The sequence below is a fragment of the Tribolium castaneum genome, chromosome 7, assembly GCF_031307605.1.
Source record: "Tribolium castaneum strain GA2 chromosome 7, icTriCast1.1, whole genome shotgun sequence".
Taxonomy (NCBI): Eukaryota; Metazoa; Arthropoda; class Insecta; order Coleoptera; family Tenebrionidae; genus Tribolium; species Tribolium castaneum.
Genome location: NC_087400.1, coordinates 16,889,793 through 16,901,504, shown reverse-complemented (window position 1 = coordinate 16,901,504; position 11,712 = coordinate 16,889,793). Strand labels below are relative to the sequence as shown.

At 40.9% G+C, this 11,712-nt stretch overlaps 1 protein-coding gene and 1 long non-coding RNA gene across 2 annotated transcripts; both read right to left on the bottom strand.

Moving 5' to 3' along the window:
• Positions 1 to 538: 538 nt before the first annotated feature.
• LOC135266721 (uncharacterized) lies at positions 539 to 4,676 on the bottom strand. The gene is made up of 2 exons (XR_010334878.1): positions 4,432 to 4,676; positions 539 to 740 (listed from the first exon to the last, which is right to left on the bottom strand). It is a non-coding gene; the product is annotated as an uncharacterized LOC135266721 (long non-coding RNA).
• Positions 4,677 to 10,596: 5,920 nt separating this feature from the next.
• On the bottom strand, positions 10,597 to 11,313 carry LOC103314496 (hypothetical protein). Its single transcript, XM_008200747.1, has one exon. The coding sequence runs from the start codon at positions 11,311 to 11,313 to the stop codon at positions 10,597 to 10,599; it is 717 nt and encodes a 238-aa protein (XP_008198969.1).
• Positions 11,314 to 11,712: the final 399 nt, after the last annotated feature.

The following is an 11,712-nucleotide window of genomic DNA, read 5'->3' as shown; positions in this document are numbered from 1 at the left end:
CAAAAGGAACGAATACTTTATTTAGTCGCTACTAGGTACTTCGATTCTCGTTGAGTAACGAATACGTAAGTAACGAATAGTTACAATTTTCACATCTCTACCTAAAATTTAATTCAGTTTAATCACATCTTCCGAACTAGTTACATCAGTACGAATTAAATAACAAACTATTTTGTGAAGAAAACGAAAGTATTCAAGATGAGCAGTGTTGAATTTAAAAATTTAAACAAAGATGTAGAAATGGAGTCTTTTGTTAGCACTAAAAGTATTAAAGTTAATGAAAAGTTTTGTGTAAAGGCGTTTAAAAAACTCGCAACAAAATTTGGGACGAAAGTTATGGTTGACTGCGAGGGATTTTCGACCATATTATCACATCGATTCACTGACCGTGTCAACGATGAACAAATTGGGTACTGAAATGAAAAAATTAAAAGTGGAAATATTAAATTATTTATGGTTAGTAAAGGTCCAATGGGTAATACAACGAAAATAGAATTTTTTGAGGAATAATTTTTATTTAGTAAATGTATTTTTAGAAGACTTTTTCGAAATAACTTTATTTTCAAGAAAGTTTTAAATACAAAGTAAAAGCACACAACCACCGTGTCGCCGTTGATTCGACACTGCTGCCGCGCCGTCTCACCGCTCATCGCCTGGTTGTTGTGTCTATCGCGCCGCCTCGATTCCCGCCGTGTCCTTAATCAGCGCCTGGCTGATTTTGGTCGTAACATTCGGCCTTCCTGCAAAATTAATGTCCTCATTAATTCGTAGCCTAATTCTCGAGGAGATCGATCAGATCTAACCGATCAATTTCCTCGCCACTGTCGCTTTCCTCGCCATCCGCCTTGTCATTCGCCTCCTGAGCAGTACTGCAATAGCGCCGGAGTGAATCCACCGCTACAACCGCCTTAAAACGTTTGTACCCTCTCATACCTTTAATCGCCTCGATCTGGTACCTGTCGTTACCAAGCCGACGTGACACTCTATATGGTCCGTCGTACTTATTCGCCAACTTTCTATTAGTACCTGGATCCAAACAACCAGTCGCCGACTGACGCCACAAGACCAAATCGCCTACTTTATACAGGGTTGCAACCTTTCGCCTTTTATCGAACCTAGATTTCATTTGTAGTGCAGTCCTTTTCAGATTCCTTTCCGCCTCGGCCCTATTTGCCTGTAGCTCTTCACTGAGTGCTTCAGCAAGAACTGGGTACCCCGAGTCGTCACTGGAAGGTCCCGCATGCTGACTAAGCCCTGCTCCGCCCTGAGCATTCGCACTGCACCCGGTACCAGGTGTTGTGCTCGCCTCGCCGTGTGGTACCGCCTCGCCGTGTTTTACTAGGTTCGCGCCGGTTTCGCCGTTTTCGATCGAATTTAATGTCGCCTGTACCACATTATCCGCCAAATTAGCTACAACGCCCCGCCTGTGGGAGAACATCAACTGGGCCGGAGAAAATCGAGTACTCGCATTAACTGTATTGTTCAAACTCCAAACTATCTCCGGTAACCCATCGTCCCACCGATTTTCGGAATCTGCACTGCACGTCAACGCCTCTTCAATGGTTCGGTTGGGTCTTTCAACCTGACCATTCGTCCTAGGGGTAGCAATCGCATTTTGAATATGCTGAATCCCTTTTTCCGCCATGAAATCACCAAACGCCTTGCTCTGAAACGCCAATCCACGATCTGTAATTACCCTTCGCGGATACCCAAACACCCCAAAAATATCTCTCAATTTTTCAATCGCCTCTGTAGATCTCAGTGTTCGAGTTGGTTTCGCCCAGACAAATTTTGTAAATCCGTCTATCGCCATTAGCAAGTAACTGTTGCCCTTGCTACTTCTCATGAAAGGACCTAAATGATCTACATGTACTGTATCCAAAGGAATGGGTAACCTTTTTATTGGATGCAGTCGCCCTTCCGCCTTACCATAATCACCTTTGCCATAGGCACATCGCAAACAGGATCGTACATATTTCAACATGAATCGCGCCATTTTAGGAAACCAATATGTTTCTTTCATCAATGTTAACGCCCTATTGTAACCAGGATGCCCTATTTCATCGTGGTGTTTGTGAGCCAAAGTAAACCTCGCCGTGGCTGGCACATAAAGTCTGTCGCCATTTGGTGTTATTCTATACAGACGCCCATTTTTCACTTTGTACACCGCCTTTACATCTCGCGGTGTTACGCCGGTTGTTAATACAGTGACCAGCTCCTGCGCTTTGGGATCTTGTAATTGAACTGTAAGAAACCAATCCGCCTCATCTGCATGAACGATAGAAATCTGAACAGGATTTCGACTTAAAGCATCAACGTGCTGCATCCGTACGCCCGGCCTATATTCTACTGTCATGCCATAGTCTTGGATTGCTAGCCACCACCGAGCTATTCGAGGGACCAAGTCTTTCTTTAAGAAAGTTGCTCTTACCGCTGAACAATCAGTTACAACTTTAAATTGTGTACCCAGCAAATACACCCGAAAACGTTTAATTGACTCTACCACCGCCAAGGTTTCTAACTCATAGCTATGATATACCTGCTCCTGAGGTGTGGTAGTTCTACTGAAGTAGAAAACTGGCTTTAGCTCACCATCTGGTTGTCTCTGTAGCAGAATTCCTCCCACGCCAATTTTGCTTGCATCTGTATGCAACTCTGTCGAAAAACTGCTGTTGTAAGCTGCCAAAACCGGTCTCTCAGACAACAAGTGACGAAGTCTCTGGAAAGCGTCCTGCTGCTCTTCTCCCCATCGCCACTCCACGTCCTTTTTCGTGAGATTTGTCAAAGGTTTCGCCAACAGGGCAAAATTCCGAATGAATTTTCTGAAGTAACTAGCTAAACCCATAAACTGTCTAACACTATGTACGTCTGAGGGTTCTAGGAACTTTAGAACTGCATCCACTTTGCGTTGACCAGGTCGTATGCCTTCAACGCTGATCTCATGGCCTAAATAATCGATCTTCTCTTGAAGGAAACTGCATTTCGCCAATTTCAATTTCACGCCTGCATCTCTAATTAGTTCCAACACCTTTCGAAGTAGCTCTAACCCCGTCGCTATACTGAAGGTATCAGAAGATCATCCATGTACGCCAAGACCTGATCATGTCGCATGTTGCCCAACATTTGGTTGATAATTCTCTGAAATACCGCCGGAGAATTTGCCAACCCAAATGGAACTCGCAAGTATTCATAATGTCCATCAGGTGTTACAAAAGCCGTTTTGTGAATTGAATCAGAATGCATTGGTACCTGATGATATCCTTGCGCCAAGTCCAAGGATGTAAAGTATCGGTTTCCCGCCAACCGATCCAACTGATCCGCAATCAGTGGCAAAGGGTACCTATCTTTCACCGTAATTGCATTTAGTGCCCTATAATCAACACAGAGACGCATTTCGCCTGTTTTCTTAGGGACCAACAAAATAGGACTCGCATAGTTTGAATTAGATTCTCTGATGACATCGCCGTCAAGCAGACTCTGCACCTTTTGTCGAACCACCGCTCGTTCTGAATGTGACAATCTGTATGGACGATAATACACAGGAATGTCTGACGTTAGATTTATCGACATGGACCCTAACTGAGTTAAACCTAGATCCTCATCATTCGCCGAAAAACAACACGACATAGAACGCAATAAGTCAAATAGCTGTTGTTTATAATAATCACCTATTTCGCCTACAGTGACACTAGATAAGTCAAAACATGCGCTCACCTGCTGAATGTTCATGACTTTTGTCACCGGAACTCCTTCTTTGCACCTCTCCGCCTTTGTCACTAATCGTCCAGCCTTCCAAACCAGTGTTCTGGGTGCAAGATTTGTGATGAGGATTTTGTTGTCGTCTCGGCATTTTAACACGCCACCGGGTATCGCCACCATGTCGTCCTTGCTTTGAAACGTCACAGGAGCCATTGAAACTATTTCGCCTATTTCACAATCAGTTATTGTAACGTCCATTTGGAGTGACAGCCCCGCCGGGTTAACTGTATCCTCCTTCACGAGGATTCGTGGCCTTGGTCGGTCCGTCTCCAAGGTTAAGTTCTTAAAAACTTCGAAAAGATTTTCGTCCCTGATAACGCATGCTTTATCGCCTTTCGCTACAAGTGCTACGTCGGAGGTACTAATTGCTGGTTGACCCAAGATGAGCTCGATTCGCCCGAGATCACACTTGGTTATCAACGCCGTGATACTCAATGTTACCTCATCAACCTTAATGTCAAATGTCGCCTCGCCAATCGCTACACCTTGCCCGCCTGCAAACCCCTGTAGTATCCATTCGCCTGGTTTTATGTTTAAATTACGCCCTTGCGCCCAAGACCACGCCAAAATGTTGTGCTCACTCCCGGTGTCAATATAAACACGAATTTGCGCGCCGCATGCCGTACCCATCTTTTTATAAGTGTTCTCTAGCCCTAATTGTAAAATTCTCACCTGTGGGTTCGCGCCTTTCACCGCCGTGGAGTCTGCTTGGGGGTTACAGGTTGACGCCTCATGTCCTGGTCTCCCACATTTTCGACATCTCTCCCTCCTCTCGTAAGGACACTCTCGACTCTTGTGGGTACCGTATCGCTGACAGTTGAAACAGCGAATTAATGCGGACTTCGCCTTTGTTGTTGCCACTGGTTGGTCCGATCGCCGTTTCATCGCCTGGCCGGAGGAGGTTGACTCACGCCGTGTCACCCGTTCAGCCTTTGCCGTCGCCCCACGATATTCATAAAACTCCAGTCCCACAAGAAAGTTGTTATACAGCGCCTCTGGGGTGGTACTTCTAGTCGCGTATGCATTTGCACGAAGCTCCTTTGGCAGCCCCCTTATGATCACAGCGACAGCATTCTCGCCAGAAATGCCGACTCTGTCACATAGCGCCAACTTCTCGTGATAGTACTTCGTCATTACCTCGCCTGGTAACTTTTGACGCTGTACTAATTCTTCGAGAGTAATGGCAAAGTCCTGTCGCCGAGGAAACGCCATTCGGAGTCTCGCCTTCCAAGAATCCCAGGTCAAATTGTATTCGCCTAAATGATTAAACCATGCTTTCGCCGCCCCCATCAATCGTGATTGCATAATGCCCGCCTTTTCCAATTCTGACCACCCGTGAACTTGCCCCAGCTGGTCAATTTTTGCGAGCCACCTCTCGATATTGCAATCAGCATCATCTGGGTCAAAATAGTCGACAATTTCGGCTCCAATTTTCCAGCTCCGCACTGTAGAACAATCAGAGCCTGTCGCCGGCGATTGCTGTGCCGACGCGCCCATCTCAGCTATCCTATTGCGTAAGGTTACCTCCGCCCCCTCTGTACCCGCCGCCTGGGTATCAGTAATTTCGCCTAAAATTAGTGCCGCCTGCCTTTTTACCGCCTTTTCGATTTGGGATTTTAACTCCGATCCCAATAATTGCTCCAGGGTACGCGCAATTGGGTTATCCAAGGTCTCTGACGTCACCTGGGTTGTCGCCGAAATCGTCCTTGGGGCCGCCTCCTCCAAGTCGATGTCTTCGTCCATCGTCAAAGTAATTCCCTCTTCGTCGCCTCTTTGCTCCTCAGACATTTTTAGAACACTTTTCGCCGAAATTCGTCTTGCCACACCCAAAGTAACAGTCGACTTTTCTTATCGCCGTTTTTGCGCTGACGTTTTTCACCCGAGCAAGTCCTTGAAGCTAATTTCGCCGCACTTTCAATTACGCCACTCAAATTTCACCAACTAGCACGTGAAATAATCCCACTTCTGATTTGTTAGAAGACTTTTTCGAAATAACTTTATTTTCAAGAAAGTTTTAAATACAAAGTAAAAGCACACAACCACCGTGTCGCCGTTGATTCGACACTGCTGCCGCGCCGTCTCACCGCTCATCGCCTGGTTGTTGTGTCTATCGCGCCGCCTCGATTCCCGCCGTGTCCTTAATCAGCGCCTGGCTGATTTTGGTCGTAACAGTATATATATTGTTTTAGTCTATTTTATGTATATGTATAATGAGATATTTTAAATAAACTTTGCAATATTTATTCATGCATTTTCTAAACCTTTCCCAACCCATATTATCAACAACTCTTTACGTTTCCTCGAATACATGTGTAGCGTGTAGGCGTCGATATCAGACTTTGTGGGATGTAGACTTTCACGTGTTAATATCTACGTAACTTAAGAAAATTTGCTGACATCATGTCTCGAGGATTTAAATTTAACACATATGATGGAATAAAACTCATTAAGTTTTTATACAAGAATTTATTACTGAGGAATAAGTTTTGTACATAACCATTCATAAATACATTTAGCATTATTTAACGAACACATAAAATCATAATTATCTAGATTATGAAATTCACATCTTCTTCTTGTTTTACATAACTTGGGTGATTCGTTGATTTTTTCTAAGTTGACTATTCGAACACATGAGTCGAGTAAAATTTTTTGTAGGAAATCTTCTTTTACGTGTCCTTTTACTTAGATGAAGATATCAGATTCACTGTTTTTCAATTCAGTCAAATGAAGAAATTTTCGGATAATCCCAACGACATTCTTCTGTGCTTCAAGTCCATCGTTATAGCGTAGTAAATGATATCTTTCCAGATATTTCACCTGTTTTCTATAATAAATCTATATCTTCATATGGTTTAGAAGGTTTAAAGAGATTATGTTGAATTGATTGAGCATCCATTATAGTTAATTCTTTAACAACAAATTCTGGTATCCCCTGAATATCACATACATACAAATGCATGTTGTTTTAAGCAATACTATTCTTTTCAATCCAACTATTGTGTTTATTGCTAAAACCTAACCACTTCACATACAATTTATTTCCACGTTTTTTAACAATTTTAACAAAGTAGACGTTGGGATGTTTTACTTTCTGAAGCTCCATCTCATAAAATCTGGCTGATATATCTTCCCCCTTCTCATCACACAACAAATATGTTGTCGGATTGGTTAATTTAATTTCCTTAATTGTGAAAATTTCATTTGACCAATAGGGAGTATATCCTTTATCAAAAACTTACTTATTCTGACGTGATCACCAATTTTAAATATTATTATTTTTATGGGCTAATTTTATATGAGTAAATGCTTGATTTAAAATTTTCTTTTCATTATTTTCGTTCACTTCTGATGGTTTCATTTGATGAAATGTGTTGTTATACAAATTTACCACATCATCTAACAGATGTATCCATTTATAATGACCTTGAAGACTGATTCGTTTCCACATTATATTTTTTAAAGTGCGATTAACCTTTTCAACAATAGAAGCTTTTTTGGTACTGTGGTGGTATCTTGTGGGTCAAGGAGCCTTGAGCAATAAAAACCGTTCAATCAAACACTAACATCTATTCAAAATATAAATACAAAGAATGAAATCGGATCAGTTACTCGCGAGAACTACTGTCGTCAGCAGTGTGGCCAACTTTTTGATTGCGCATTACCGTAACGCGCAATTCAAAATTCCGTACCAAGCTTTATGAATACCGTACATCTGAGGAAGCAGGGAATTTTGATAAAAAAAAATTAAATTCGAATTCTATATTAATAAAAAAAACAACAAAAAATAAACTCCAGAAACATAAACAAAAAATAAATTAAAAAATAAATAAAAAAATTATTCATCAGTATGTAAGGAACATAAAATGACCTCTTCTGCATTATTCATCAGTCTCTAACGAAAATAAAAAGTCCTCTTCTGCGTCAGAATCTGCATTTTCTAAAGCAGAAGCTGTGGCAGTACTTTGAAAACTAGAATGAGAAGCGGATTTTTTGCCATACAACTCGGTGGTTGTCATGCGGCTTAGCATGTCGGAATTAACTTTAAAATCGATGCAATTACCTGACATGCTAACGCACTGTTTGCTTAACAAAACACCATTTAATGTTTCTGTTATGAGTCTATTTCGACTTTTTGTCTTGATTAGATTAGTTTGTGAAAAGACTCGTTCGCAAGCTGCGTTAGAATGCGGTAAACTTAATATATTTAACACAAATCTGGCTAAATCTTTAAATATAAAATTGTCAGTGTCATCCGAAAATTTTAGAATTTTACCCCAAAATATATCAACTTCATCACTTACACTTATAAGTGTATTTTCGGGAAATACATATTGGGGTAAAAGCCGCCACTGATCATCAATAGACTGGCGATCTTCAGTCTTATGAAATCTGTTTAGTGTTACAAGTAAGGGAAATAAAGATGGATATTTTTTTCGAACATCATAAGAAAGAGAATTCTTAGGCGAAAAAATATATAACTGAGACAAAATAACGTCATCAAAATTAAATCGTTTTTTTATTTCCCTACACAAAACCTGAAAAAATTTTTTACATCGATCATAAAAATCATTCAAAGCTTCTTCATTATTGTTTATTTCCGGTTTTTTAATTTCGTTCATCACGTCTACTCCAAGATATAAATTTGAATTTGGTAATAAATAAGAACCATTTTCAGGATTTATTTCGCTTAAAGGTGTTGTTCGCACGTAACGATTTTCCATATAATACAAGAGGAGTTCCGTATACTTTTCTCTAATGGAACTGTGTAAGTTAATTACCAGTACTTTTTCTGACTGAAACAGCGTGTTAAGACTATTAATTTTAGGTAACACAAAATTTAAAAAAACTAAATATAATTTAACAAACGCATCATTTAAACAGTGATAAATTTGTTCGGAAGCCAAAAGTCGTTGGTCTAAATATTTTTCGTTAAAAAATAATTGAAGCGCTGCCCACTGTTCCAGCAGTCTTGAAACTACTTGTCCTAAGGACAACCATCGAGTTTGGGATGGATGCAAAAGTTTGTAAACTTCAACCTCGACGAAATGCTGAAATTGCCTGTATTCGAATTGTCTTTTTGGACTTGACTAAAATATGTATAATATATTAATAAATATTCTCCCAAAGTAAAAAATGGTACTTACCTTAAAAAAATTGTAGACATTTCGAGCCAAATCTTCGCAAGTTCGCGGAAGACATTTACAAGCCTGACTGCTGCAAATATGCAACGAGTGGCAAATGCATTTGAAAATGACAATTCCAGGACATGCTTCCTTAAATCTGGAAGACACAGAGTTGTGTTCTCCCATCATTAGATTGCATCCATCGGAACCAAAACCCACAACATTATCCAAAGGAATTTGTTTTGTAATAAAAGTACCAGTAATTAAATTGTATAAATGTTCCGCAGTGCCTTGAGTACTAATGTCCGTTTCTTCGGTGAATGTAGGGATTAACTTCCACAATAAGGTTTGAACTTTTCCTTGCTCTTCAGAATAAAGTCGGACTACAATACAAGCCGTTTTTGTTACTGCAATATCCGTAGATTCGTCTACCAGGACACTAAATTTTGTGTTTTTTAACGTTTTAATTAAATCTGCTTCGTGGCTTTTAGCAATTACGTTTGTTGTTATGTTTTTGGATTTGGTTTTTTTAGTAGATAGACCTTGCGCTATCTTTGAGTCTGGGAAAATTTTTGACAAAAGAGGGGAAAGATGATCCATTGTTCGGAACGAAATATTATGTTCTGCCAGAAATGCACAAATTTTAATTTCAGCTTCTTTAACATTGTCTTTTTCTGTATTCGAAGCACAAGATTTCACAAAATTTTCCAAAAACGAGGTATTTGATGAAGTTTTAACTGATGCTTTCCTTTGATGTTTTTCAGAATTACAGTGTCTTTTAATGCTGGACAATTCAGCTATAAATTCGTTTCTACAGTATAAGCATTGTGCTTTTGTATTGTCGTTGCTAACTGGACGAAGCCATGGCTTAAATTCTGGAATTTCCAGCCAGGCTTTACGAAATTTCTAAAATAAAAAAACAAACGAATGAAATACTCGATAAGTCTGTAATAGTAAATCTGTGTAAACTTGTAAATACATACAAATCAAATATTTAAATCGTATTAAACTTAAACTTAAAAAATTAAATATTTTTTATTTATTAACTTACTTGTTGCCTATGAAGAATTCCTTTATTTATTTTGGGGGCACTAGGGCCACCAGTATCACTATCACTGTCATTAGTATTATTGGACATTTTATCACTTCAATTTTATGGAGCCTCGAAAATTAAGCCATAGTCTACGTAACCTTACAAAAAACGCGCGAAATTTCGGACAATCCCTTTTATTCTATAAAGTAGAGTTTTCATCATTAACTTTCTTATTAACACCGCTATGTAACAGATGGCGCATTGAGATCAACAATTTGTGAACTTACCTACACAACACCAAAACCACAGAAGTTCAAATAAAAGAGTGCAACTTGAAAGTATTAATTTTTATTGGGGACTTAAGTTTTATCGGCATTTTAATTTGTTCAAATTACCGTATTTTTAATGTACGGTATTTATGCAGTACCGTACACCGTACAATTGACAAAATTACCGTATAAGTACGGTAATTACCGTATGGTTGGCAACCCTGGTCGTCAGTATGGCGTCTAACTGGCCCCTATCGCTGCCGACCCGGCAACCCAGCCGACGTTTTGTGGCCCTTGACTACTAGATGGCGCCACATCACTCCCTTCCCAGTGATTTCAGTCACGAAACCGATTGGGGATAACCACCTTTCGGCCCGTGCGAGTAGTTGTCCCTTCTGTTGTGCTCTTTCTAGGTGGAGTAAGGGGTTGGGGAATTGTTGGAGTGTAGATGTATTCTGAGTCCTGCAACAAAAACGCGGGCCTTCACCCGGTCGACGTTGACGGTGACTTGTCTGCCGTTGACGTCGATTTTGAAAGTTTTGTTGTTGCGTTGTATGATTTTGTGAGGGCCAGTATACGGGGGTTGTAACGGTCTGCGGACTGCGTCGTCTCGTAGAAAAACGTGCGAGCACTTCGACAGTTCCTTGTGCACGAAAACTTTCTTGTGCACGTCGTGGTTTGTCGCAGGCGTAGGTCGCAAATCGCGCATTTGCTGGCGGAGATTTCCTGCAAACGACATGGGGTCGACGGCGATTTTGGTATCGAAGAAAAACTCCCCGAGCAGTCGTATTTGGGAACTGTACGTCAATTCTGCTGGGGAACACCCTAAGTCCTCTTTGACTCCGCTCCGGAGGCCTAACAGAATGGTTGGCAGCAGATCGTACCAATTGTCTGTCTCGTGGCGCATTATGGCAGCTTTCAACGTCCTGTGCCACCGCTCCATGAGACCGTTAGCTTGGGGCCTGTAAGGAGTGGTGCGACAACGTCGAACTCCAAGTAAGTTCGTTAGCGAGGTCAGCAACTGCGACTCGAACTGGCGCCCTTGGTCCGTTGTGATGCGATGTGGACATCCAAAGCGGCTTATCCACGTGGAATACAACGCCTTGGCGACGCTTTCTGCGGACATGTTGTAACGTTTATAAAAAAAACTTAAATTCTTAATAAAATCATGCGCGAAATATTTGGGGAGGGGTAGAGGTCGAACGGTCAGTAGGTGTCGAGAGGTCCAGTTAAGAACATCTGCAACAATTACCTGTGACCTTAAATTAGTTATTTATTTGTTAAAAATCCGACACTTAGAACGATCAAGCAACTTTTGAGGGCGCACACCACCAAAGTAGGTTCATAACTTTAGTTTTTCCGATCCCTAATACCCCATTTTAGGCCCTCAACCCCAGTATCATCCTAAAGTCCGACACGCCAATGTCGTAACCGATCAGAGGAAAATCCGAGGTCCTCAAAGTTTCTGTTATTTCGTATCCGAAGGGCTCCCTTACAGTCGATTAGAGGAGGACTCCCTTCATCA